Genomic DNA, 27937 nt, shown 5'->3' on the forward strand with positions numbered 1-27937 from the left:
GGAGGGAAATGAGGCAGCCAAGTCCTCCTTCACATGTGGCAGGAGGCTTGGAGCGGGCAGAGGTTCCCAGAGCCAGAGCAGGGCAGGGGAGAGATTCTGGAGCAACTGAGGCTTGCGGGCCTATGGATCCTGGTGGGACTTCTGAGACTGGTAGAGCCCTGAGTTTTGCTTTGAGCACAGAGGCTGGGGAGTGACTCACGGGGCCTCCATGCCTGGCGTCTGGACCTCAGACCTCAGAGACAGTACTGGGTGGGCAATGAACTCCAATACATGGGCTCCCCTTCCCTGATGGTGTCTTTGGGGAGCTGAGTGCTGCCCGGGAGCACGGGTGGGTGGCAGAGGCCAGGGGTCAGAAGAGTAGTCCTGTGGGCATGGCAGTGGGGGTGGGGGGGCTTTTCCTAGTGCTCGCACCATGGAGCGACCCTGGCAGCGCAAGGCACAGGGGTCGGTCTTGCAGGGCAGGTGCTTCTGAGTGGAGAGGCAGGGGTGTGGGTTGGCTGCCCTCCTGTCCTTTGTCATTGATGTTTTCCACTCAAGAGGGCATGAGGCTGTTTTTAAAAGGTAGTCTGGGAAAGAAAATGTCTGTCATTTTGAGGAATGGAATAGAAAGCGGATGGAAATGAGAAGAGGTTCTGGAGTAAAGCAGGGGTCTCTGGACCCAGCCTCTCTGCTCTGGAGCAGTGCCCTCTGCCCTCTGAGGGCCGTGAAGACATTAGCGCCACTTAAGGAGGTTGGACACCAGGCAGTGCCCAGGGCGAGGACACCTGCCTCCTCTGTTTAGTTACAGATTGGCAGGAAGTCATCAGGGAGATCGCCAGGTCAGGCTCCACTCAGGATGGTGCCCAGCTGGGGTTGTGCCCAGGCTCTGCCAGGGGCTCACTCTTCGTGGTGCCCGTTCCGTGTTTAAAGACAATTGTAATTCATGAATGAGGAATGTCTAGACTCAGATGATGTTTACAGACCAAGAGAAACCACCTTAGCTTGAGTGTTTTTGATGCATTTGAGTGAGAATTGAGAAATCTTGGAGAAAGATTAATTGCTGTATCAGTGGAAACCCTGTCAGTAGACATCCAGTTATTAAAGGAGAAGACTTTTTAATGATTCAGGGAAGCACCATCAAGATTGCAGGAAGTGGGCTGGGGTTGTGGCTCAGTAATACTGTGCTTGCCTAGCATGTGTGAGGCACTGGGTTTGATTCTCAGCACCTCAAGTAATTGAATAAAATAAATAAAGGTCCATTGAAAACTAAAAACATTTAAAAAAAAAAAAAAAAGATTGCTGGATGCTTTAATTTGCTAGCACGGTACGAACTGTTAGGTTCCAACGTGTGATTAGTGAAAACAGAACAAGCCCCTTCAGTTCCTCAGCTGTGCCTTCTAGTGGCAGGGCAGTCATGAAGCCGATGTCCTCTTCCCACCTAATTGATGACACGTCTGCAGCAGCCATCGCAGGTGTGGTGACATCAACTATCGCATGCTGTGCCACTGTTAGGCTCCTTTCTCTCGTTCCCTCCCCTCTACCTCCCTGCTTCCCAGAGCAGCTACCTGAGCACTAACAGGGACAGGGACGGGGTGAGAGCCGCTTGGTTCAGGTGCTGGGCTCTGTCCTTATCTGGAGCTCACACCAGGATGCGTCTAAATCCCTTATCACAGCCACCTCAGGCGGGGACGGTCCCTCTGTTGCAGTTGATGTAAAGATGACATTTCTTGAGCTGGGAGAATTTGATGTGATTGTGTGTATGCTAAGCCTCTGAGGATAATTCCACAGCCCCATTCATCATGAAAACCAGGCCTTTCAGTTGTGCTTCTTAGGAAAAAAATCCCCGGTAGAAATTGCACTTTTATTTAGTGGACTGGGAGGAGACGGGGATGCCTAGGATGATGACTTGTGGCAACTTCACGATGCAGTTGGACTGAGTTATTCCCCTCATTGTTGTTCTGCAGAGGGGACGAGGAGCCAGCCTCTGGTTATCTGCCGGGTCCTGCGGTGGCCTCATCCACCACTGCAGATGCTAATGGTGCCTCACAGCCTCGCTTCGCAAATGAACTCAAGCCTGTGCACGTTAATTGACGTTTTGTCCCTGATTTACTGCCGTTGAGTAGAAGTTGCTTTTGTCTTCCTGATGGCCTGTGTTGACCCTCCTGCTCACAGAATGGAGATTGCTCCGAAGGGCGCTTCGGCACAAGTGAGCTCACTTGTGAGTCTTATTGGAGCATATAGGGGAGGGCGGTGTTCCTGGTGGTCTTGGCCTCCTGCTGCTGGGGGATCTCACCTGGAGGGTTTCATCCCACCTGCAAGGGACTGTGCACCCTTAATGAGGAGGGTCTGCCCAAGTGTAACTGGGCTTCAGAATAAGTGTAGTCTTGTCATGGCTGCCCAGGTCGTCAGCACATGATAGAGGCGCTTGGGTCCCCTCTCAGGCCACCCTGGTTGTCCAGGATGCAGGATCTCCCCAGAGTCAGTGAGGTGGTGGTGGAGGTTCTGATCCTGTGGTGGCTCCTCCAGGCAGCCTGGCTGCTCTCCTGGCCTCGACCCTGTGTTCTTCGCTCCAAGTCAACCCTTACTACCAGACCCTGGGACAGGATTTGGGAGGCAGAAAAGGAACATGGCAGCCTGTGCCGCCATGGTCCATGCTGTGTGTCCAGACCCGAGACTAAGAAATGAAGGAAGCTGGCTGGAAGATTCTGGAAACCAATGGCCAGTGGTTCCCATGTGGAGCAGGTTGGTGTGCTCTAACTCTTCCTCCCTCTGGGAACCACCCTGCACTCATTCACAGTGGCTTCTAGCCCCTGGATCAGGGCCAGTACCTGGTTCTTTAAAGAAAGGAGGCGCTTGGGAGGTGGCCCTGGCTTCCCCTAGAGGTCCAGAGGCAGGAGTTCGGGGATAGTGCCTGTTCCTCCAGGAGTCAGTTAGGTCAGGGCAGGTTTCCCAGTGTCCTTAAATCTGCCAGTCATGCAGGACACCAATGCTGCTGATCTGGTTTCAAAGTGTGGGGCAGGCAGCTCAGGAGACGTGAGCGGTGACACCATCCAGGACCCGCCAAGCCTTGAGGCCCTGGATCCGGATGGTGGTGAGTGGTGGTGCAGGCGCGCCTCTCCCCCTCCTGCAGCTGCCTTCCCCGGCCTGAACAGCCAGCTGCCGCTTCCTTGCCAAGGGGATGGCAAAATCCAGGCTAGAGGAACCACAGCCACACGGCCATCCAGACAGCATCTCCAGGCCCGCAGGTCAAAGACTAAAACGCCAGGTGTATCCACTGGGAGCAGGTCGGGACACCGAGGACCTCCTCACCCAAACTTGCCTTCTGTCCTCTGAGCTGGGTGTCTCTGGGCTCTCCGATGGTGGCTTCTGTTCCTCACCAGCGCACCTGCCTGTGTCTGCAGCCTGTCTCCCGGCTATGCCCCTCTGGTTTCCTCCCCGGAGCTCACTTGTGCAGGGGCAGTGGAGGCGCAGGGCAGGCCAGGGCTCCAAGGCACATGGCCTGCTCCCACGGGCCTCCCTGCTGTCTCTCTGCAAGTTTTCTTCTGCAGAGTCTGAGTCTCAGCCTGACTGAAAACAACAAGAAACACTGGAAGCACTATGGCCAAGTGAGGTGAACCGGAAACCTCATGACCAATGCCGTTGGCCATGGTTAAGAGTCGATCTTACTGTGTGTGTTTGAGATTTACGTGATGCTATGGGGTATGAATAGACAGTGAAGAGGGCCCGATTGTGAACAAATGGACGTATCTCTCTCTTCTATAAACTCTGTGTGATGGGAGCAGCTAAAATCTGCTTATTTAGACTCTCTGGTAGGATAGTGTTATTTCCTAATGACCTCACACTGAACGGCGGCCTCCAAACTTGTCCATCCTGCACATCTGCTCCTCTGAGGCCACTGGCTGGCCGTTCCTCATCTCCGCTGCCTCCCGCCTGCCCTGGACACTACTGTCTTCTTCTGTGTTTGGTGTGTGTGGCTCCTAGAGTGAGGCCCTGCGGTGTTTTCTGTCTGTGTCTGGCTTCTTTCCCTGAGCTCCAGGTCCACCACGCGTGGCAAGAAGCAGGCTCCCGTTTTTTTTCCTGATCTTGACTAATGTGCCATTGTATGGGTTTTTTTTTTGTTTGTTTGTTTTTGGTACTGGGGCTTGAACCCAGGGGAGCCTAACCGCTGAGCCACATCCCCAGCCCGTTTTTACTTCTTATTTTGAGACAGACTCTCTCGAGGTTGCGTAGGGCCTCGCTCAGTTGCTGAGGCTGGCTTTGAACTTGCCATCCTCCAGTGTCAGTCTCCTGGTTTGCTGAGTCACAGCACTTGGCCCCCTGCTTGTCTTTTTCCTGTCATAGGAATAAACGTTGGCTCTACCTCCAGGTCTTTAGCTGATGCGAAACAAGCCAAATGAAGACCTGGTAACAGACTCACCTCACCTTGCCAGCCGGTCCAGCTCTTCTCGTGAGGGTAGAAGGAGAGAGCTGGTTTATCTTCAGGATGCTTCTGCTGTCTTCACGTCCGTAACAGGAAACCCAGACCAACCTCTGTGTGTTGGAAGGAGGGTGGAGGCCTTGATGTAAGTTTCTGTAGCTAACTGGGTTTTGTGACCTGCTATCTTGTCACCCAGCCATCTTTGGGTGGGTTCCTTTATGTCTGCTTAGCACTCACGTGCAAGGGTAATGCCAACCTTCTCGGTGGCTTTCTCCAGGGAACCAAAGCCTGCGGGAGAAGCCTCATTCTGCTCTCAGTCTTTGCTCAGTGTCTACCATCAGCTCCGCGGGCTGCACCAGTCCTGTGCCTCCTAACACTGGGGAGAGGCCCAAGAGACACTCTGCCTCCCTTCTCCCAGTTCCTCAGGGGCAGAGGGGAGGTGCTGTGGCCCATGGGTGCCCAGCTGCCAGCCCACCTCCAGCTCCTAGAGACTACTGCCTTGAGCCCCAGGGCCTGTTGTCACCATGCAGCAGAAATGGGGTGAGAGAGATCAGGGACACAACCATACTGCAGATTCATTCCTGGAGGGGCCTGGCCCTCGTTTGGCTGCCTTGGAGGGAGATGCGCCTTCAGAAGCAGGAAGGGAAGAATTCTTGTCCCCAGCTCCAGGCTGAGGAGCAAACCAGGAATGCGGACAGCCGTCCTGGGGAGAAAGGCCGGAGGGACCCACTGCCCTATGGGACACAGGTTTTTTTCAGGTCTCCCTGTTTTGCTTAACAACATGCCTTTGTTTCTGAGTTCTCTGAGGAAACCAGCAAGACAAAGCAATCAAACAAAACATGAGCTTTCTCACAGGTGACAGCACACACACAAGAAGACAAGGGATTTTATCAAACTAAGACACTCTTGGCAGCAAAGGAAACAATCAAAGAGCCCAGAGACACCCTGAGGGTGGGAGGAAATATTCACAAACTTTCCATGTGAGAAAGGTTAATATCAGGATATATAAGGAACTGAACTCCATATGATGAAAATCCAAATAATCCAATTAATAAAAGGGCAGTAGACCTACTAGACACAGCTGGCCAACCGGATAGGAAAGGACGCCCAGCTTCGTTAGTCACCAGGGGAATGCAAGCCAAACCCACAGAGGACGCCATTTCACCTCCGCTGAAGTGACTATGGTCAGATACACAGAGGGGGAGCTGGGGCTCTCTGTGGGTGGACTGTGGATTCACCCAGCCCTGGTGGAACACAGCAGGGAGGCTCATCAGGAGCAAAAACTAGAACTGCCATGTGACCCAGCTGTCTCACCACTGGGTCCACATCCAGAGGAATCGACCCAGCATTTGAAGAGACTTCTGCCCCTCCATGTTTATTGGAGCACAATTCACAAAAGCCGATGTGTGGAATCAACCCAAGTGTCCATCCATGGATGAATGGATTACAAATAGTATATCACGATGAAATACTATTCAGCCATGGCAAAGAAGGGGGTTCTGTCACCTGTGGCAACAGGTGAACCTAGAGTGTGATGTGTTAAGTGGAATAAGTCAGGCACAGAAAGGTATAGAAACTAAGAACGTTGCCCTCATAGAAAATAGAAGAGTGGTTACCAGAGGCTGGGAAGGGTAGAGGGGAGCTAGGGAAGGAGAGAGGCTGGCTGGGCCGGGGGTGGAGGCTTGCTTAGCATGCAGGAGGTTCTGGGTCCCACCCCAGGGGCTGAAACAAACAAACAAGTACAGGAGGGCCATGAATTAGAGGCTCCAGGTGGATAAAAAGTGACAGTGAGGAGGAATACCTTCCAGAGTTCTGTAGCACAGTAGGGGAACAGTGGTTGGCAATAATTTATTATGTATTTCAAAATACTGGGAAGAGAGGACATTGAACATTCTCACCACAAAGAAAGGAGACAAATTTGAGGTCATGGATATGCTAATTACCCTGATCTGACCTTCACTCATTGCGTGCATGTACCAAAATATCACATTGTGCACCATAAATACGTGCAATTATTGTGTCAGTTAACAATAAAATAATATAAAATAACATGTGGAAAACAATAAGAGCATTTTAAAAGAGTATTTGTGACTTAAATAGACTTGAAGTACTTGTGGCCCAGATACGTTTTAGAGGACTGCAGTGGTTCCTGCAGAGACTGTTGCAAGACATTTTTCACGTGCTGTTGGAAAGCCGAAAATGACAGGCAGAGAGTACCTCTAGCTGACCTTTAGCAAGGCCAGTGCTGTCAGATAACCCACTCAGTACTCCATGTGGACCTTTGGGTGCCAGCCTCCTGACAGCTCAACCAGATGTGAGCTCACCTGAACCCGGAAGGCCCGAGACCCCGGCCTCACGCCCTGCGAGGTCCTGAGGAGCTCATGTGGACCCTGCTGTCTCTCTTGGCCACCTTCAGAGGCCCAGGCTGAGGGACCAACACTAGCCCTGTGTAAAGCTGGGTGGCTTTACACCCAGCTTTACACAGGGGCTGCCATGTGAGACTTGAAAACTGAACCTTAGAAATGGACTTTCTGATTTGAATCCACTTAGCTAATCTTAAAGAAAAGCTTATTACAGGACTAGGGATGGGGCCCACTGGTAGACAACTTGCCTAACCTTGGGAGGCCCTGGGTTCAATCTTCAGCATCACAGAAATAATAATAACAATAAGAGCATTACCATGGACATCTTCAAACACGTATAAACCAGAGGAGTTAAGAGGAACCCCATGTGTGCATCAGCAAGTCCAGCAGGCCCTGGCCCCGGCCACCTGGCTCCAGCCCCACTCCACCTGTTCTTCATTGTACTTGTTCCCTTCTGCAGCTGTAACAAGTGACCACAGACTGAGTGTCTCGAAACAACACAAAACCATTGTCCTTGTTCTGAAGGCCAAAATCCCATGGCTGCTCACTGAGTCATAGTCACAGAGTGCCCAGGGCTGGAGGCTCTCGGGACAATCATTCTGGCCCTTTGCAGCTCCTCATGGCCACTGCTTCCCCTGGCTGATGGCCTTCCTCCTCCCAGGCACACGCCTCCAATCTCATCTTCCATCGTCACATGGCCTTTTGCTTCAACCTCCTGCCTCCTCTGATGAGACCTTGTGATCCCCAAGGGCAGGATCACCCCACTTCAGGCTCCTTCGCGTGGTGACATCATCGCCATAAAAAGCAAAGTCCACAGGTTCCTGGGACCAGGACATGGGCAGCCTGGGACCGTGAGCTAGTCTGTTGCACCCACACTACTGCAGCAGGAATATTTGGGAGCAGACCTCAGACATTCTACTTAATCCATACACACATCAGTATATTTATCCACAAAAAATAATGACTTAAAAAAAATAAACGCAGAGCCGCAGCCGCGCCTAAGCAGAAGTCCCTGGGCAAGCCCGGTGATTCAGCGGCGCTCCGGCTTTCCCACAGTCAGAGCTTTGGCTTCAGGTTGTTCAGCAAACGAGGAGGTGCCCTAGGTCTGCTAAGTCTTCACTTCCGCGCTCCTGTTTCTGTCCTTGCTTGCTGTTTTGTGCTTAGTTTGTCCTCATAGTTTGGCTAACTTGTCCCCACAGTCGTCAGTGTGCTTCCTTTTTACCTGGGTTTCCCATAAACCCCAAGTCAGACCTGAGGCTGGTCACGTTTAGGTTGGACTCTGTGGCCCAGTGCGGGCCAGCAGCGCTGTCTACGCAGCTCCAGGGGCCAGGTGTCTGCGGTCACTCTCCTGCACTGCGTGGAGCATGGGCTGGGGTGGTGTTACCTCCTCCTGGCCTCTGCGTCAGGCTCACCCCATGCTGGTGCTGGTGGCCCAGCTCTGTCACCACAGCAGGGTGCCAAGGAGCAGCGTTCTTATCTTGCAATTCTGTCAAATGTAGCTGGAGCTTTCTATAAGAACAAGTTTCCTTCGGTGTCTAGTTGATGATCCTGAGGAACTACTTGTGAAAGGCAAACTGAATTTGTGATTCTTTCCCTAGCAACCTGGTTTTCAGAGTAGCACCGTTTCCTAGCGTCCACCAAAGGTGACCAGGAAGCTGCCTCGGTGTGCGTGTGCTACTGCCACGTCACGGCTTCCCACGTTTGTGGCACTGAAGTTCTTTGCGGGATTATCCTCATCCACACTGCCCCCTCTTTGGCCAGTGAGAGACTCTTTGAATTGGCTTTAGAATTTTTTGACATCAGTCAAGAAGCTTCCCCATCTTATGATGGAATCGGGGGTTTCTGGCTCATCTTGGGCATTTCCTGCCCCAGGTCTGGAATCAGCCTTTGCTCCAAGGAGCTCTGGACTACTGGGCTGGCCACTGTTTCCTGGCCTTGTCATCAGACAGAGCTATAACATTTTTAGAAAAGAAATTATGGTTTATGCTATTATTTCCTATTCAAAGAAGTACATTGCTTCATTTCTGTGATTCTCTATTTGTATTTCTTCTCTTGTGCTTGAAATTGGTTCCTAATAAAATTGCTTTGCATCTGGGGCTGGGGCTGGGGCTGGAGAGGCTGTTCTTCTGCAGAAAGCAGAGCCAAGTATCCACTGAGCCTCCAAGCAGATGGGGGAGAGCTGTGCAGGCAGCAGGAGCCGGGTCTAGAGAAGCGTCTGCTCTTCAGGATCCTGTGGTCAGCCCTTCTGAGCTGGCCGAGGTCTCTCCAGTGTTCCCTGTAGGGTGTGTCCGGCTCCCTCCACTGACATAACTTAATATTGTACCAGCTGGCAATGGGAAATTGCTTGAAGGGCTCAGCTGCCCTTGGGCTAAGCAGGCAATGAAGGGTGAATTTGGAGCTGAGAGGTAGAGAGGTAGTGAACTGGTAACTGGCAGTGGAGGCATTCAAGTCTGACTGTGGGGGGCCTTGCTGTGGTGGGGGGATGGTGGGGACAGGAGGGGTACTAGTAGGGGTATCAGTCATGTTTAGGTGCTGTCCGTAGTGCTTTGCACACTCAACCCCCTCACCTCACAGTCTGAAGAGTTACGCACTCCCGTCATCTCTGCAGTACAGATAGGAGGCTGAGGCCCGGGGAGGCCAAGCCAGGAGCACTCATGGGCAGGCTGACTCCAGATCACTTCCTAAGCTCCCTCAGGTTGTCCCAGTCTCGACAGACTAATGGATGAATCAGGAAAGACAAGTACTACATGAGCTTTGTAGCCAACCCTTTGTGGCTGAACCAGCCTCCCCATTATCTCTATTTTATTATTCAGGATTTGCTAGGGAACCTAAACCAGAACTGAACTCTGCTGGGGACATGGAAAAGCCGGGTGACCGAGGCGACTGACACACTGGAATCAGGGTGTGAGGACAGTCTGGTGCACGTGGGGCCTTTTATCCAACACACCCAGGGAAGGGGCGTTCAGAATCATTGCTGTGGCTCTAAAAGCCACCAGAAGCCCTTGACACACATTCCTGGTCCCTGAGGAGCCTGTGGCCGGTCCCTCTGAGCTGTCCCTGGTCCCCAGTGGGCAGAGAGGGCACAGAGCAAAGCTGGAGCTCATGTGGCTTTGAAGGAAAGGCGCATGGGGCACTGACCCATGCCCGGCGCTGTGCCAACCCCATGGCTGGCCACTTTGGCACCTTCTAGTTTGTGACCTTGAGAGAATTATCTATAAAGAGACATCAAGTAGTGCCCTCCTCACCCTCAGAGCCCCTGTGAGGACCATGGTAAGGAAGCATGGTTCACTTCCAACCCCTGTGCGCAGCCGCCGTTGCTGCTGTGGACAGCTCTGCCAGTGGCACCCCTGTTGGGCTGGAGGCCAGAGCAAGCAGCTGCAGCCAGGCTGGATGGGCAGTGTGTCCCTGCACATGTGTGCATGAACCCCGTTTTCAGCTGGAAACTTCACGTTTGCAGTCGAGGCCTGGGGAGCGGTCAGCCCTATACACTCAGGGAATGACCCCATCTGTCACTGTTCACCACGACCTCTGTTGCTTCCATCATCTCACGAGACGTTCCTGTGTCTGCACAAAAATTGAGCAACACCTACTGTGAGAAAATGACCAAGCGAGGTGGCTCTCTGGGTGTCTCCTGGGTCTGGGGCACAAGACGCCTAGTCAGTGAGGCCCCACGAGCTTTGCTGGGCTTAGAGCAGAGCAGGACTCTGTGCTTCCCAGGTGGAGAGGAGGTTTCGGAGTGGAAAAGAGAATCTGTTGCCATCTGCCACAGGCAGTGTCGTCTGGAGGGGACTTCATCTCGTCTCCACCACCTGGTGAGATGCTTAACTGGGCAAATGCAGGTTCTTTCGAGCCCTGTCTCCATCTGCGGGGTGGAAACCAGAGCCATGAAACTCGTCTCTCATCAAATTGTACAACAGAACGAAATAATTGATAGAAAGTGCCTAGGGCCCCGCTGGGCACAGAGAGGTGACTTCATTAACCTCCCCTGCTCCCAGTGCTCCTAGCCCAGGGATCTCGAGTCATTAGTGGCCACCTCTGGAAGAAGCTGCTGTTTAATGTGGACCTGGAGGCCACCATTCTGTTGGAAACTCACTGGACAGGTAGGGCGGTACGTGGAGTTGGGTTTTAGAGTGCAATGCAAAGTTGAAGAACTCGCACACCCTCTCTTTGCCTCCACGCTGCATGGTCCCTTTATTCCTTCTTGCCAAATGAATCCTAAGCCCCAGGTGTTCCCACCCAGGCTGATGTAATCGATGGCACTGCCTGCTTTAGAATGAGCCACGGCACCTCTGTGCCTCCAGATTAGATGCTGTGTGCTCAGCATCCGTAGGAAACAAACAGAGAAGTAAATATTTGCTACAGAATGGCTCTCCAGAGCTTGAGGATGCGGTTCCGCCTCTGAGAATTCATGGGCTCCATGTGCCTCTTGTTTAGAGTCGAGGCAAAGCAGTCCCCACAGCAAGGAGTCTGTCACTTTGGTGTATCCAGGGGAGATAATGTGCCAACGGCACAGTGGTATTGAATATTGATAAGGATGGGACAGGCCGTGCTTAGAGTCAGTGACACATTCAAATGACTGGCAGAGAGATGAAAAGAAAGCCAAACCGAACTCCCCTCCGGGACCCTCCGCCAACTGCCTTGAGGGTCTGGTGCTCTGTGGTCTCTCTCCTGCCTCCCCATCAATAATCATGATCCAATATCCACCCTTGGTTTCCAGCTCCAGGGTAATTGCTTTCCTCCCTCATTTTCTGGGCTGCTGGGCTGTGCGGGCAACAGGGCAGTTGTGTGACCGCTCTGTCCAGGCGGGCACTGGAAGTCGGTCCTGCCCTGCGGTGTCTGGTGTCAGCCCATTTGCTGTCTGGTGGCCCGAAAGAGGAAAGTCATTTTATGGAGCTATTTTTAGACTGCATTTTCAATTTCAGCAGTTATGAAACTTGGTGACCTGGGGACACAGCTGTCGATGCGCCCTTCTGTGGTACAGCTGGGTCTGCTGTGTCCTACCCATGCCTGGTAGGGTTCCTGGCAGTGTGAGCCCCCACGAGCCCCGTCACTGCCCTCCTGGGCGGCTGAGCACTCTGCCAGGAGGTCGACCGTGCGTCCCTGCTGCCCGCGGCCTCACACCTCCATCCGCCCGTGAGGGTCTTATCATCTGGGCTTCTCACCGCACACATAAGGAGCGCCCCACAAATTCTAGGAACAAACGGGTCCATGGCCACCCTTGTAGTTCTGGATAGCTTCCCAGGGTGGCTGATGGAGGCAGCAATGGGGAAAGGAGGCTTCTTGACAGGACCTTCTTCAGAACCACCCAGAAGCGCCCAGGCGTCCAGATGCCAGGTCCCCTCTCAGCTGTCAGGGAAGGGCAGGGCCTGACTCCAGGGCTCCTGGGACATGCCCGTGTTCTGCCCCAGCCGGTGCTAGGCTCTGTGTGCTGCCAGTGTACTCATGCTCTGATCACTTTGTGCCGAGTCCCGTGGGAGCGTGATGGGGCTCCAGAGACAGTTGGCTGTGGAGTGTCTGACCCGCAGCCTGGTGCTGGCCGCCCCCAGTGTGCCCTGCACAACACCATGGGCATCCCAGGGATGTGAACATGCAGACTCTCGGCCCCTCTGTGACCTCCAGACAGAGCCTGCAGCTCACCGGGATTCCCTATGCAACTCAGAGGGATTTGTTTGTGTATCAGTCACTTTTTCTTTTTAAAACCATAGTCCTTTTTCTAGAATGTGCTGTGGTCTGCCTATTTATGGCTCCAATAACATGTTGATACTTGAGCCCTGGTTGGGGTTAGGAGGTGTCTTGGGAGGTGTGGAGGCCGGGAGGGTGTGATCCTCGTCAGTGCCAACTACTGTCCTGGTAAAAGAGGCCCCAGAGAGCTCCCTGCAGATCTCGCCTCACAGGGCACAGCCAGCAGGCACCATCTCAGGAGGCCCCTGCTGGACACTGAGCTTGCCCAAGTCTTGATTTTGCTTCCCAGCCTCCAGAATTGAGAGAAATGAATCTCCATGGTTCAATGAGATGCATAGACTCTGGTAGTTAGAGTAGCTGGCACAGATGAAGGCAGGGTCCCATGAAGCTGTGGACTTTCTTCCCCTGAGAGGGTCTGCTTCAGATGGAGGACGGCAGGATGTGGCTGAGGGCAAGGACACCCGAGACTCTGTGAGAAGCTGCAGGGGACCCAGTGGGGAGGTTGGAGGAGCGGAAGCCAGAGCGGGCAGGGAGGTGCTTGCTGGGGACACATGGGGGTCTGGGTGTGTCACACAGAGCCCGCGGCAGTCTCTGCTCATAACAGGACTGTGAGGGTGAGGAAGAGGTCCTGTGAGCTCACTGCCTGCCTGAGCCTGGGCCTGCTGGGGTCTCGGAAGCTCTGCAGTTAGCCTCCACTTCCAGGTTCCCTCCCGTCCCCCCTGTGGTCTCTGCAGACCCCTGGCTTCCCCAGTGAGCGGCATCCATCCTCAGCAGCTATTTGTGAGCACAGGGCTGCAGACCACGGGGCCCCTGGGAGAAATGGGTGCTTCTCTGTGGCCTAGTGCTGCTGCTGTCTCCGTGGTGTGGGAACGTGGCCACACCCTGCCCCCAAGCCCCCTCTGACCCAAGGAGGCCTGTCACCTGGTGCAGACCGAGAGCCCTGTCATGGTGAAGGTCCTGGAGAGATGCCAGCCCAGGGGGACTTCTCCCACCGGGCTCACCATGCCCAGGCTCCCCAGTGTTCCAGGTGTTTCATGCTGGGGGCCGGGTGGGGCCCCAGGCTGCTTGGATGGGAGGTATTTGGGATGGGACTATGCTGCTCCCACAGTCATCACCTCTGTGCACGTGGGTGACAGGTGACAGCCATCAGGAGGACTGGCGCTGCTTCCCTTCTTCCTTTCTCTTCTCCATGTGGCCAGCCATTTGCACAGTAGCCACACTGGGCTTCCTTTGCTGGTGGTAGAAGTTGCTCAGGGGCCATGTTTCCTGGCACTAGTGTGGACTTTGCCCCCCACTCCCTTGGTAGCCAACAAAGCCCTCCCCTGGCCAGTGCGTGGACCTTGCCCTCCTGACTTTGCCACCACCTCCTGAGCTGCAGTCACCCTGTGGCAGTGGCGTCACCAACTCTGGTCTGTTGGTAGGGACCAGGCGTGAGGGGAAAGTGTTTCTAAGATGGGCGACTCCACGGAGGCAGCTGACCTCCCCCCACTAGCCCTCTCCCCCCAAAACCACTCCCAACACCCCCAGCCCCCAGTGGCCCTCTCCCCAATGTCCCTGTCTCTGATGGCCTCACCCCCAGCATCAGGTCCTGGGTCCTCACTGCACTGCCGGCAGCCGCGCAGCCTGGGTGGGTACACGTCTCTCATGTCACATCATGGTTTGGGGACACTACGGTTTCTCCTTTCTGCAACATCTAGGCATGTGTGACCTGAGGTGGCACGTGAGCCTGGCCTCCTTGCTCTTTGGGTATGCATTTGTCAGAGCAAGTGCTCAGGGCATGTGCTCTTCGCAGTCCCCTTCTCAGCCCGCACCCTAGCTTCTCAGTCCTTGTGACTTCCGAGATCTGGAAGAGAGCTGTGTCCCCCTGGGCTCCTGGCCCTTCCCTTTCTGGGTTGGGCTACCAGGGTGTGCTGTGGAGACCAGTGGTGGGGGAGCCCCCTCTCCTTGTCCTGCTCCTTTTCCCTTTGACAATCCTTGGCCACTTCACATGGGCACGTGTTCCCATTGATCCCAGGCCCCACAAACCATCATGTGGACTTTTGTGCAAAGGGGGACGTTTAGCTCCGAGTTTGAGGACATCATGTGTTTTGGCAGAAGGACAACAGGTGAACTGTGGGCAGTGCATCCTGGTGTTCCTGCTGTGACGGTGAAGGACGTGTGTGGTTTATCTGAATAAAAATAAGTGAAATGCAACAGAAAGGGTAAAATGTAAAAGAGAGGCCCGCTGCCCCTCCCCAGGCCTGGGAAGCTGTTAGGGTCTTCCCGCGTGCCCTCCAGGGCCACCTCACGCCCTGGGCAGACATGCACACACACACACTGTGCTCTTCTCACATTTAGAGTGTTCAGCCGACTGCAAGCTGCACGGGCCTGTGCTGGCCTCTTGGTGCTCTTTGTTGCAGGGCCTTCTGATGACAGCTCAGCCTTCTGCTGGACATGGCTGCGGGTGCAGGATGGCGGGCGCGTGAGACCTCTTGGGCATGCCCTGCTTTCACTCAGGGGGGCGCCTACGGTTTTGTGCAATGATAAGGAGATGCCATGTCACAGCGCTCCTCTCTTTAATTTGGGAGGTGGTTGGCAGTTTTCCTTGTGGGGGTGGGGGGAGTATGGCGATTGCACTCAGAGGTACTTAAACAGTGAGAAACATCCCAGCCCTTACTTTGTTTTATTTTAATTTTGAGACAGGATCTCACTAAGTTGTTTAGTGTATTGCCAACTTGCTGAGGCTGGCCTTGAACTTGCGATCCTCCTGCCTCAGCCTCCAGAGCCACTGGGATGACAGGTGTGCATCACCGTGCCCAGCCCTTGGGACCCTTATGACGACTGGGCTGAGGCTCTTCCTGTTGGCTCCAGTGCTGCACACGCCACAGCCATGGAGAGCCATGATGGATCCATCAAGCTCAGAGTGGACAAAAAATGGAACCCCAGGGACAAAGGTGATCTGGTCTCCTGTTGGAAAGACACAGATAATGAGGTGGGCAGAGGTCTCTGCTGTCCCCTGTCTGCCTCCCACGCACAGGGAGGCCCATGCCCACTGGCTTCTGGAGAAACAGGCTCCTGGCAGCAGTGAGACTGGGATCAGGACCTGACCAGGAGCTTAGGAGGGGCACTGCTGGGGCAGGTGTCGGGTAGGACTTGAGCACCCTGCCCTCCCTGCTCCTGGGGGCTGGCCCTGGTGGGCTGTTCCACAGGTGCACACAGTACCCAAGTATCCTTCCCTGTGCCTCCCACCTGCTGAGCCTGTGAGGTGGGCCTTGGCACACTCCCCTTTCCAAAGACTGTCACCACTTAGCAGTGGCTAAGGAAATATGACCCCATTTGGAGAATAAAGGAGACTTCTGGGAGGCCTTCTACGGAACAATAAAGATCTGACGGACTTACACCTGGGAGGCCAACTCAGTGGACCAGACACAAGACCGTGCAGATATTGCTGCGAGATGAGTGGACGTTGGGACCAGGAGGTTGACATGCAGCCCTGAAGAAGAGCCAGGTGGAAATACGGAGAAGGCAAAGTAGGGGCACTGTCCTAATTGCCAGTCGATTGGGCTGGATGCCAGACAGAGTCCGCTGAAGAACCATTGAGGAGGTCCCGTTGACACTGAGGGGACAGCAAGGAGCTCGAGACAAGTGTGCAAGGCGCAAAGCAGTTTGGATCCTCTTTCCTAAGGCAGGAAGCCCAGGAGGAGGAGACAGTCACCAGCGGAGGCAGGGAAAGTCACCATGGAGGATGGTGGAACGGATCTGAGGCCTCAGGGAGAGCGACTCAGGACAGGAGGGGCAGCCTGTGTTGTCGTGGGATTTATGTAGAGCAAAGGCAGGGAGAAAGTGCTGAAACAGAGCACTAGGGAAGGGTCAGAGAGGGCTGGCCTCGGTGAGCTGCCAGGACACAGGGGGCAAGGCTGTGCAGCAGTGTTCCCAAAGGTTGGACCAGGACTTAGAGCTGCAGCGTTGTCTTGAGGTGAGGGTGAAGTGCAGTGTCACAGGCAGGAACCTCTCGGAGTTCTTGGGGACACGTTTCAACAAGATGAATAGCAAACCCAGGAGCATGGCGGGAGCCACGTGAGCCCACGTGACCAAAGAGACCTGGTCTGGAGCACCCTCTCGAGAGAAAGGGGGGCAGATGACACCCTGCCCTGAGCGCCCCTTTCTGCTCCCAAAACCTAGGCAAGGGGACAAGAGTGAGCCTGGGCCTGAAGGGCCACACGTGCTGTCTTGAGGGCCACAGCTCCTCCGCATGCTGGGAACCAGCAAGCCACTGTCATCTGTTGAAAGCTGCTTCCTTGCACCTGTACCAGGACATTGCTCCCTGGGGTGCTGGTCAGACAAGACCCTAAGCAAGCTCCTGTTGATAACATCACAGCTTCTGCACCTGACATGTGAAACCCCTCTGTCAGAGGGATGGGTGTGGAAGGATACAGGTCACTCCTCCAGCTGGCCACCATTGGCAGAGCATCATGAGGGACAGAGGTGCTGTCTGCCTGTCACCACTGAACTCTTCTTGCAGCAACTGATCTCTTGTGAGCTTTCCCCAACAAACCATATGTCTCTCAGGCTGTCTCTGAGCACTTTCTTCCTGCGCCCTGGCAAGCGGGTCCTTCCCTCAACAGATGTCCAGCCTGGGAAGCACACTCCACCCCCAGGGGCACAGGGAATTTCACCACCACAAGCACCCAGCCAGGGGACCCTTTGTGAGTCCCCCTCCCATCAACAGCCAGCCAGGCCTGGGTAAACACTGTGATGGAAACTTATCAAAGTAAGAAGCTTTTCCTCTCCAAGAGCTCATGTAGAGAGTGGGCAAGGAAAACCAGAGACCAGGGGACACGTGGGAGGCATAGACCTGAGAAAGGGCTTTACCTAGAGTACAGAGTCTCCAAGCTCAATGGACAACAGCACAGCATCAGATCAGTCCCTCACCACACAGGCAAAAGGTGTCTCACGGAGGAAGGCAGGCGGGGGGCAGAGAAGCGCTGGAGAAGACGTCCCCTTTATCACATCAGGGTGGTGCGGATAAAGCCACAGCCGGAGAACCACACACGTCACGATGGCTAAAACAACGCACGCCAATAGTGACAACACCAAATGCTGGTGGAGTGCAAAGGACGAGGTCAGGTGCACGTCACTGGTGGGATATGAAGAGGTCTGACTGTCTGGAGACAGCTGGCGATTGTGACAAAATCACACACGCAGCCGCCATCAATCCAGCAATCGCATCTTGGACATTTACTTCAGAGAAATGAAAGTCAAGGAAACCGCGCATAAATATTCATAGCATTTTTGTTCCCAGTGTCACCGATCTGGGGATGTCCCAGGCCCCCTTCCATGGAGAATGGTCAAATGCTCCGTTGTACACACGGGCATGGAAGACTGCGGCAGGATAAAGGAACAGACGGTGTAGACGCCAGTGTCCTGCGAGTTGTGCTCAGAGAAAGACCTCTCCAGAGGCACACGCTGGGATTCACTCAGAAAGCATTTATAAATGAAAAATATTTTTAAATCAGTGGCTTCCAGGGGCAAGGGCTGGGGGTCAGGTAGGCATCGGGCAAGTGTGGTTATAAGAGGAGAATTTTTGAGTTTGTGGAATCATTCTGCATCTTGAGAGTGGTGATGGGCACACGGACTTCCACAAGTGACGGAACTGTATGCCAACTCTGTGCACGTACGCACACACACACACACACACACATATACTCCCACACACAGGGGAAATCCAGCCAGATGAGTGGATGGGATCCTGCTGAGATATTGTGCTGTAATTTCACAAAACATTGCCCCTGTGGGAAACGGGAAAGGTCCCCAGGGTCTCTATGGATTATGTGGTGGATTTAATAAAAAGAAAAAAAGGAAGGTAGGGAAAATTAAATTTTTTATAATTGAAAAACTTGGTTGAAACCATTAGACAAAAGCAGTAACTGCAAAATAATTACTATTATTGAGATTACATGGGTTAAAGGCAGCAATCCAAAGAAAAAATTCAGAACAGAATTTATAAAATTTGGCAGAAGATTTTGTATTGGATTCACTTAAAAATTACTTTAAAAGGTTGAAAATAAGAGTCAGTAAAAAGTTAAGTAGATAAAATTGAACTAAAAGAATGCTGGAGTGACAATTTTATATTAGACAAAGACCTTTAAGGCTAAGACATCATGCCCCCCGACGAAGAGCATCAGACACAGGGAAGGTGGGAAGTTCAATGGAAGCCCACAGGCACCTGACGTTATCGTCAGAGACCCACAAAGCAGCCGACAGAAGTGACAGTCCCAGGAACCGCAGCTGGAACTTGAAACGCTCATCTCACAAACTGATGGAGGGTGCAGATTAAAAATAAGCAGCACTCATTTTTAATACGTCTTCTGTCCTCATCTTTCCTACAGCAAATGAGTGCACACCCTTCCGGGATCAGTGGAGCACTAGGTGCTAGAGGAAGCCTTGGCGCGTTAGGAGTGTGTTCTCAACACAGTGCAGTGAAGTTAGGCCAGCCTGACAGACAGGGAGCTGGAGAAAGTCAGTTCTGTCCAGAAACCAAGATGCACTAAGGCACAGACCCAAATTAAAGAGGAGGAAAAGAATGAAAATACTACCTGAAATGGGCCCGACTAGAATGCTGTGAATTCTGGAAATTGATCTCATGCCATTACAGGAAAGTATTGCAAATCCATAAGCTTGTTGGCCAGCACACAAAGACTATTTTCCATGTTTAAGATTATTTCCCACATTTTTCTGTATATTTAAAATTTTGAATAAACATTTATGGATATTGTTAAAGAATGACTCGAACAAAAATATAGATCTTTTAATATATTTATTAATACATTGAAATAGCAAGAGGAGAAAATGAGGGAAAGAAAGAAAGTGAAGTGTTTGACAGAAACTAATAAGTGAGATAATAAATCCAAAGAAATGAGGAAAAAGAGAACAGAGATAAGAGCTAACGTCAATGAAAGAGAGAACAAAAATCAATATCAAGGATTAGTGAAGCAAAAATAGGTTCTTTGAAATGACTAATGAGATGACCAACCTGATGAGACTGGTCAATAGACTGCACAGAGTGTGAAGGAGAGAGAGACCCCAAGCCCAGGAAAGTTAAGAGACAGGTTTAAAAATAAAAACTACAGACAAACATGTAGGAATACATTTGAAATCCACAAGGAAATGGGTTTATTTCTACCAAGGATATAAAGTGCTAAAGTGGACACAAGAAGAAATGGAAAACTTAAGTAGATGATAAGATTTAAAGATGTTGAAATGGCAGTACAAGGTCCCCTCCAGCAGATGCCCTTGGTGCAGGACGGGGCTGGAGCGGAAGGCACAGACAGCTGGAGGGCTGCAGGGCCCATCATGCTGATAGACCAGGGGCAAGGCTCCCAAGCTTCTCAAGGTCAAACCTCACCGAGCAGCTACTTGGCTTCTCTCATCCTCTCTTCCCCTGCCTGTCTACGGGGGAAAGGGCACACCCCACCCACGCCTGCTTGGAGACTTCTCACCAAAAATTAAGGTGTTCACGGCCATCCTCCGTCAGGAGAGAGACACTGCCTATACACCAGGGGCCTGGGTGCCCTCCTGTCCTGACCCCTGTTCCCCAAGCAGCCACTGTCCTGACTTCTGATGCTGCAGATTCAGTCACAGTGCTCCCCGCGTCTTCCCAGCCGTGTGGGTGAGCTTCCTCAGGCCTGTTGCTACGGCACCACCTGCCCATCTCTGCACCACGCAGTCCACTGGACAGAGCCTGCTCCCCCTGTTCATCCATCCTTCTGTTTATGGGCGCTTCAAGCCCCCAGGTTTTTGACAAGTGACATGGTGTGATCATGCGTACGCACAGTTGACCTTTATTTTCTTGTGGAATCTGTGTTTGTGATTTGCCTGCTTTCTGAAATTTACTTGTACCCCCACATCATTTTGCCCACAGTTTCCATTGCCAGTCACAGAACAGTGCAGACTGGCAAAAGGAGTTCACGCCTCCCGACGTGCCTTTTACCAGGAGGCTGTGCCTTGTCTCAGCTCTCAGACTGGAAATAGGCGTCCTTTTGGCCTCCACCCAGGGACACATCTTTCTCAGTTTTGTGGCTCTTGTCAGTGTTTCTAAGATGGCCTCAAAGCTCTGTGCTTAAAAGCCAGCTGGTGCCCCTGGGCTCAGGAGGCTGTGACGCACCCACAGAGCAGCTCTGCGTGGAGAAGGCTTTGCTCTGCTGTGATTAGGTCCCGTCACTGTTGGTTCCGCGTCGATGGATCAAAGTCTTTATGAAATGAGCTGCCTTTGGAGAGAAGCACAACTGGTTACGTACTACTGACTGGTGACGGAGGGGGGGAGCAGAGGCCTGTGGGAACAGGACCCAGAATTCCTGGAGGTTTGGTGCTTTGTGTTTGCTACTTCAGGTCTGTGTTGGCTTCACGTAGTGTGACAACCATGAATAACGAGAACTGGCGGCACACGCCTGTTGTGGAGGATAGACCTGGAGGTTGAGCGGCTGGCCGGATGATTGACGCATGTTCCGGGTCGGCAGATCTCAGATCTCAAAAGCTTGTCATCCGTGCACACACTCCCCGGGAGCCAGGAGTCCTCATGGCCCACCTTCTCCAACGCCTGGTACTGCGACACGCCGCATGCGTTACCCTGGCTTAACGTGCCTTTTCCTGACGATCAGTGGTGTTGGAGAGTCTTTCCATGAGCTTCGGGCTGGTTACTCAGATGCCCTCTTCTGCTAAATGCCTGGTGACCCGTGTTTGTTCCCTGATTTATTGGGTTTTCCATCTGTTCTCATGACTTGTGGGATTCCCGTGTTCTGGATCTGTGTGTTGGTGTCTGTTGCATGACACATAATTTCTCCCGTGCCATGGTTTATCATCTCATTCTCTTAACCATGTTTTTTCCCTTGACATAGAGTGTATCTGACATATCACTCATGCATGGAGTGAGACTGGCCCTTCTTGTGGCTGTACGTGGTGTGGCGTTTCATTGGCTGTGTATTCATAGGTGACACAGGAAGTTTCTGATTCATCCCACTGTCTTCCCCATTCCCTCCCCTCTCTTCCCTTCATTCCCCTTTGTCTAATCCAGTGAGCATCTATTCTTATCCCCCTTAACCATGTTTTTTAATCAATATGAGTTCTTACTATCAATGAGACAAACCTTACCCATTGGTTTACGGTTAGTGCATTTTATACTGTTATATCATCTTTTTATTCTGCCTAGTGTGAACTCATAATATCATCCTGTTACTTTCTAGGAGTCTCACTAGTCTACCTTCCACATTCAACCTACAATCCATCCAGAATCGACGATTGTGAGCCAGTGATCAGTCTTTCTCCCTTAGCTATACCCAGTAGAGATAATAGACTGTCCTTTCCCAGGCACAGCCCTCCCCCCCTCGGCCTTTCGTTCTCATTCCTGCACTTACAGCCTGCTTGTTTCCCGGTATTTAATGTCTGCTTCCTGTGAGCAGCATGTAACCTGACTCTGATTTTTTTTATCAGGGTTAAAATCTTTGCCTCTTCAATGCGGCACTTGTCTGTCTGTCCTTAACGTGTACTTGGGCATATGCCTCTCTATATTGCTGTTTCCCATGTGTACCACATTTATTCAGTTCTCCTTTATGGCTCTTGTTAAAACTATACTTTGTCAATTCAGTATTTTTAATTTTTAAAAATTCCTCCCATTTTAGCTAGCCAGCTATGTGTTCCTTTAGCACCTGTGGTTTGTTTTTTTTTTTTTTGACTGCCCTAAAGAGTTCAATATGAATCCTTGACTTTTTAGTTAAATATAAACCAGGATTTTCTTGCTCCTGGACAGTGCAAGGCCCTGAGAACATTGCTGTTCCTTTCACGTCCTGCTCCTGTGAGCTGGTGGTCATGTGCCTTAATTCCACACGGGTGGACCACTAACGAGGGTGTCCCTTCTTAGCTCCCCTGTGCCTTTCCCTGCTGGACTCTCGGCCTCATTCCTAGCCGGGATCATGTCCTGTGTAATGAGCATAGTACTGATGGATTCTCTCAGTTTCTGTTCATCTGAAAATGTCTTAACTTTACTTTTACTGTTGAGGAAAGTTAAAACTAACTGTATGCTCCTAGATGGGCAATTAGTTCTTGCCATATTTGAAGGATGTGGTTTGGCTGTGTTCTGGCTTCTGCCCTTTGTCACCCACATTTTGGTTCCTGTGGAGCTGCTGGGTGGCACTCTGCCCTGAGGGCCACCAGTTCCGCTGTGACCAGCCACGTGTGTTCTTCCTTGGACTTTTTCCTGAGTGGTAGAGCCGTGCTTCCTGAACTTGTGGTTTCTTGCCCCTTGTCAATACTCAAAACTTCTTGGCTGACAGATCTTCTAATACAGTTTCTGCCTCACTCTTTCTTTTTCCTTCCGATTTCATCCTTCATGGACATGGGCTTTAAAATAGTGATGATTTGAAATGTTGAAGAAAACAGAGGGCTGAGCTGTAGCTCAGCGGTTGAGTGCTCACCTGGCACGTACACAGCCCGGGTCTGATCCCCAGCACAGCAGAAAAAAGGAATATAGAGGACATATTGGAGAATTTCAACCAAGAACTGGAATACATTAAGAAATCACACTGAAAAGTAACTGAAATTCAGAACACAGTAAATGGATCAGCAGAACAGACACAGTAGAAGGAAGGATTATTAAATAGAACACAGGTCTGTAGAAAATATCTATCAGGAAGCTGAATGGATGGATGAAAGATGAATTTTTTATTTAAGATCCCAGGTTCTTGCTTTGCATGAGAGGTAAGACTTTCTGCGTTGCTGGGCCGCGTTCCTGAGCGGCTGTATGTGACCTGTGAGGCTCTGGCCCTCCTACTGCATGATCACTCCTCCTCTCAGGCTCCCCAAGGGCTGCCGAGGGTGCTGCGGTGCCTGCCCTGCTCTGCTCTCTGTGCAAAGCCATCGTATCATTCTGTGGCCCTTCTCTGCTCCTGTCCACACTGAGTGTCGGGCACACCAGGAATTTGCTCTCCACCTGTGCTGATAGGGTCCAGCAATCAGGAACAGGGTGCATTTGTGTGTTGGTTGGCCTGGTGATGGGGTGTGTGTGTTGGTGTGGTGGAGGGTGATGGGATGGTGGTGGGTGACTGGGTGTGGGTGTGCTGGTGAGGTGCTGGTGACAGTCTAGGTGTGGGGCAGTATAGATATAAGTGCCTGGTCTGGGGGTTGGGTAGCTGAGGACTATAGTCAGCTGGCTGGTGTTGAGAGCCACAGCCAAGTCAGAATGGCCCCTGGCATTTTGCCAGAAGTAATGGTTAAGAGGCGAGCCATTAAGATGATGATAATTAAGTTAAGCGGTGTCAATAGGGCAGCCCCTGCTGCCTTGGGTGCCTGCTACTTTGGAGCTCTCCCGGGGAATCCTGGAAAGTTCGCGTTGGTTGGTGAAGTTCCGGTGGGGAGTTCTGGTTGGTGTGTGGGGTGCTGGAGAGTTGCCGCATGGGTGGCGTTCGGGAGAGTTCCCGGGGAGTGTGCGTTGAGTGCTGTTGGAGTTCAGGCAATAAAGTTTCCTGTTTGAACATACAAGTGCTTTGTGGTGGCTCGGTGATTTGTGCCCAGCCGGACTGCGGCAGGCTGGAGCAGGGACATTCAGGGACTGTGTGGGACTGGGCAGATGCTTCTGGAGATGCAGATGGGACTCTGGGTGGCCTTACAGACAAGCAGCTAGGAAGGGCTGACACCTGTGTCCCAGCAGCTTGCTGTACATAGCCAGCCCCTCTGAGTCCTCTGGTTGAAGTGCCCCATCACCCTGTGAGGCTAGTTTGTCACATGCCCGCATGCCAAGTGACATTCATCCGGCCTGACAGGCCCAGATGTGTCAGGAGACAGCACTGACCTCATTTTTTTGCCTCTTCCCCATCCTAGCTGCGAGAATCCGCTGCTCCAGAAGGTGTGGGTGGCTGACTTGGAGGCTTGCCGGCTCCTGCTGCAGAGTCTGAAGCTCCAGGAGGCAGTGGGCAGCCCATGTGCAGAAGACGAGGGGCCGAGGGACGGCCTGAGCTGGGCCCAATCCGGGGACCAGGGGAAGGCCCTGTGGCAGGCATCACCCGAATGGAGGGCTCACCACACCCCCGAGCTGCACTGCGCAGGAGAACAGAAAGAGGTTGGTCTTTTCCACGTGGCTTCTTGGGGCGCCTTTTGGGTGGTCAGTACTGGGTGGCTCCCATCAACCATGCAAACTTTAAGGTCTGAATAACTCTTTTTTTTTTTTAGAGAGAGAGAGAGAGAGAGAGAGAGAGAGAGAATTTTTTAGTGTTTTATTTTTTAGTTTTCGGCAGACACAACATCTTTGTTTTGTATGTGGTGCTGAGGATCGAACCCGGGCTGCATGCATGCCAGGCGAGCGTGCTACCGCTTGAGCCACATCCCCAGCCCAAATAACTCTTGAATATGAGTAAAAAAAATGCCATTTTTTTTGGTAGAAGTATTATAGAGAATCAGAGAAAATTTTTTAGCTATTAGTTTTATTTTTATTCTAACTTAGAGTCAAATATAGTGACTCTACAGGTGTTCTATGTGCTTACGTGTAATTCTACGCACACATGGTGTTCACCACGAGGTTTTCCGCCCAGCTCCTGTGCGAGCTCCTCTGCTACCCAGCTGGCAGGCAGAACCTCCTGTCGCCTGAGTGAGCAGCAGAGGCAGGTCCTCAGAGGCCAGGTGGCAAGCTTGGGAAGGGACGCTGCAGTGGGCACTGGCCATAGGGAACGCACTGTGGAGGACGCTGAAGCAGGAGGCCCCTAAAGGCTAAATGAGGAGCCAAACAGGGATGGACAGTCCAGCAATCCTGGGCCACAGGGCCTGTCGCAGGGTGGTGCCATCCAAGGTGGAACAGGACGTCGTCACAGATGTCCTTGCACAGGCTCTGGCGCCCTGTGTAGTAGCTCTGGTTGGCAGCCATGTGTCCTTTGTGACCTTTCAGCTGTGAGTGTTTTTAGGGCTTGACACAGCAGCTCAGATTTGATCCTGGCCACCTCCCATTCCCAGGCTGGGCCTCCTGAGCTCAAGGCAGAGGGGTTGAAAACCTGTCCCTGCTGCGGGTGGCTTGGGAGAATGTTCCCGTGTGAGGGAAGCACCACCTGAGCATGGGTGTGGGGCCCTGGGTGACGAGCTGCAGGCCCTGGCCGTGTCCTTGAAGGCAGGGCTGGCTGCCCAAGGTGACTGTGTCAGTAGCTTCTGTCATGTCTACAAAGCTGAGACCATCTCTTGCTGAGAAAAAAGGCTGTCTCTGGCTCGTGGCTTGGAGGCTTCAGTCATGGTCATGGGCCCGATGCTTGGGGCCTGTGGTGGCCATCACAGCAGAACCACTTGACAGAGCAGAGCCATTTACTGTGTGGTTTGGAGCAGAAAAGAGCTGTCCTTGGAGGGTGCACCCCGAGGACCTAAGGCCTCTCCCAAGGCCCCATACGTTTCCACCCTCTCCCAACAGTGCCGTGCTGGGGGCGAGCCTTCAACCCCTGGGCCTTTGGGGGACTCTGAGAGCTGCATGGTGGCAGGTCCCAGGAGGAGCACGGTGCTGCGTGGAGGGGGCCATACCAGTTAGGGAGGGGTCTCCTGAGCCAGGGCTGCCCAGGCCAGGGCCACCCAGACACAGCAGAGGATGCCTGTCAGGAGTGCCCTGTTGCCCGCTCCTCTTGGAGCCATTCAAAGTCTGCCCCAAGGCACCTGTAATAAGAGGGACGGCAGCAGAAAGCACATAGAGTGAGTCCTCAGTGACACAGGCCTTCAGAAAGGCAGAGCCAAGGACACAAGCAGCCTTCGTGCCCACCCACTGACCACGGACTGGGAGGGGGCAGTGGAGGACTGTGATGGGTCAGCGGGTGAGGACCAAGGCTCATGGCCTGGGGTCCTCGTGAGGCCTGTTCAGGTCCCTGTGTCCCCTACCTTCTGACACGAGGCTGTTCCTTCCCTCCAGGTGGAGGGAGGGTCTTAGGGCCTGCTTCAAAGGCAGGTGGGGGATGCTGTGCCCTGCCCCAGGTGACAGGGCAGAGCAGGCTTGGGAGACCTCCTGCTCTGTGGCTGCCTCTGGGGCCAAAGGGCTGAGCTTTGGGGTGGTATGTCCTGAAGCCTCCTTCCCTCTCCCTCCTCCGTGGTCTCACCCTTCAGCTTCTCTGATGGTTTTCCCAAGTGTGGAGGGGTTGGTCTCCATCCAGCAGATCAGAAGCACCTACCAACTTCAGTCTTTGGCTGTGGGAAACAGCTGTTTGCTGGAAAGTATAAAACCCCAGGTCCAGGACGAAGAGGAGAAGGGTCGCATCACAGAACGCCTGCCTTCTTGCCTGATGGCAGGTCCTGCAGCGGCTCTCCTCCAAGCTTCAGCCCTCTGGACCCTCCCCCCCCACTGACCAGGTGCCCCGTCAATTGCTTGTCACCTTTTTGGAGGGCCCTAGTGGGGGCCTCATCATCTTCTGCTCCTGTATTGCCATGGTGTGATTCCCCCTTATCTCCAGCTTTGCTTTCTAGGGTTTCTGTTACCTGTGGTCAAATGTGGTTGGAAAATGTTAAATGGGAAGTTCCTGGAATAACAATTGATGGGTTTTACATTGTGTGCCACTCTGAGCAGCATGAAGACATCTCCTGCCTTCCTGCTCTGGCCCACCTGGAATGTAAGCCATTTCTTTGTCCAGGGTATCCACACTATATGTGCTACCCACTCGTTAGTCACTGAGTAGCTAGGTCACAGTGCTTGTGTTTTAGTAAACTTTATTTTCTTCATAATGGTTCCAAAGTACAGGAGTAGTGATGGAGGCAATTCAGATGTACCAAAGAGAAGCTGCAGAGTACTTCCTTTAAGTGAAAAAATAGAAGTTCTCCAACTAAGGAAAAAAAAAAAAAAACTCACATGTGGAGGTTGCTAAAACCCCCAGGACAGCACGATATTTAGAGAGTGAGAGACCATTTCACACAACTTTGATTGCACTACATTGTTATAATTATTCTATTTTATTAGTAATGCTTTTTGTTAATCTCTTTCTGTGCCTAATTTATAAATTAAACTCCGTCACAGGTGTGCATGTGTAGGAAGAGGCAGTGTGTACAAGGTGAGTGCCACCTTTGGTTTTGGATACACACTGGGGTCCTGGAGCGAATCCGCCCTGTGTGGGCCACGGTGCCCGCAGAGGGGCAGCCGTTCCTGGGAATTGTGAGTCCAGGTTCTCGAGATGATGGACATTTTCTGGGAGGGGCGAGACTATGGGGCCAGGAAACGAATCCTTGTTGCCAGCGAGGGGAGGAGCTCGCTGGGAGCTGCAGGGAGGACGAGGAGCCCCTGTATCTTGTGGTGGGGTGACACGACTGTGTACATAGATGGGAATTTTTAATTTTACACCCCAAAGAGTGGATTTTACTGTGGGTGACTTTGTAGTAGTGACTCAGTTTTTAAAATGCCTTCCTACTCAAGATGAGAGCTGTAGAGGTCTGAATGGTGGCATGTGGCAGAAGACAGCGGCTGAGGTGGGCGCAGTGGCCCGCACCGCAGTCCCAGACCCTCTGTGGGCCCCACGGGAGCACATGC

General features: G+C 52.6%; 1 protein-coding gene across 5 annotated transcripts in view; it reads left to right on the forward strand.

Annotated features, from left to right (window-relative positions):
• Disc1 (DISC1 scaffold protein) overlaps positions 1-27937 on the forward strand; it is a 202810-nt gene that overhangs the window by 152609 nt on the left and 22264 nt on the right. For 3 of the 5 annotated variants that reach the window (XM_048800370.1, XM_048800368.1, XM_048800369.1), the window contains one exon: positions 24289-24526. In XM_048800370.1, the coding sequence (XP_048656327.1) occupies positions 24289-24526 (238 nt within the window). Of the gene's footprint in view, positions 1-24288; positions 24527-27937 lie in introns of those variants that run through there. The other 2 variants (XR_007346494.1, XR_007346496.1) reach the window with 1 other exon arrangement.

Source organism: Marmota marmota, unplaced genomic scaffold, assembly GCF_001458135.2.
Source record: "Marmota marmota marmota unplaced genomic scaffold, marMar, whole genome shotgun sequence".
Taxonomy (NCBI): Eukaryota; Metazoa; Chordata; class Mammalia; order Rodentia; family Sciuridae; genus Marmota; species Marmota marmota.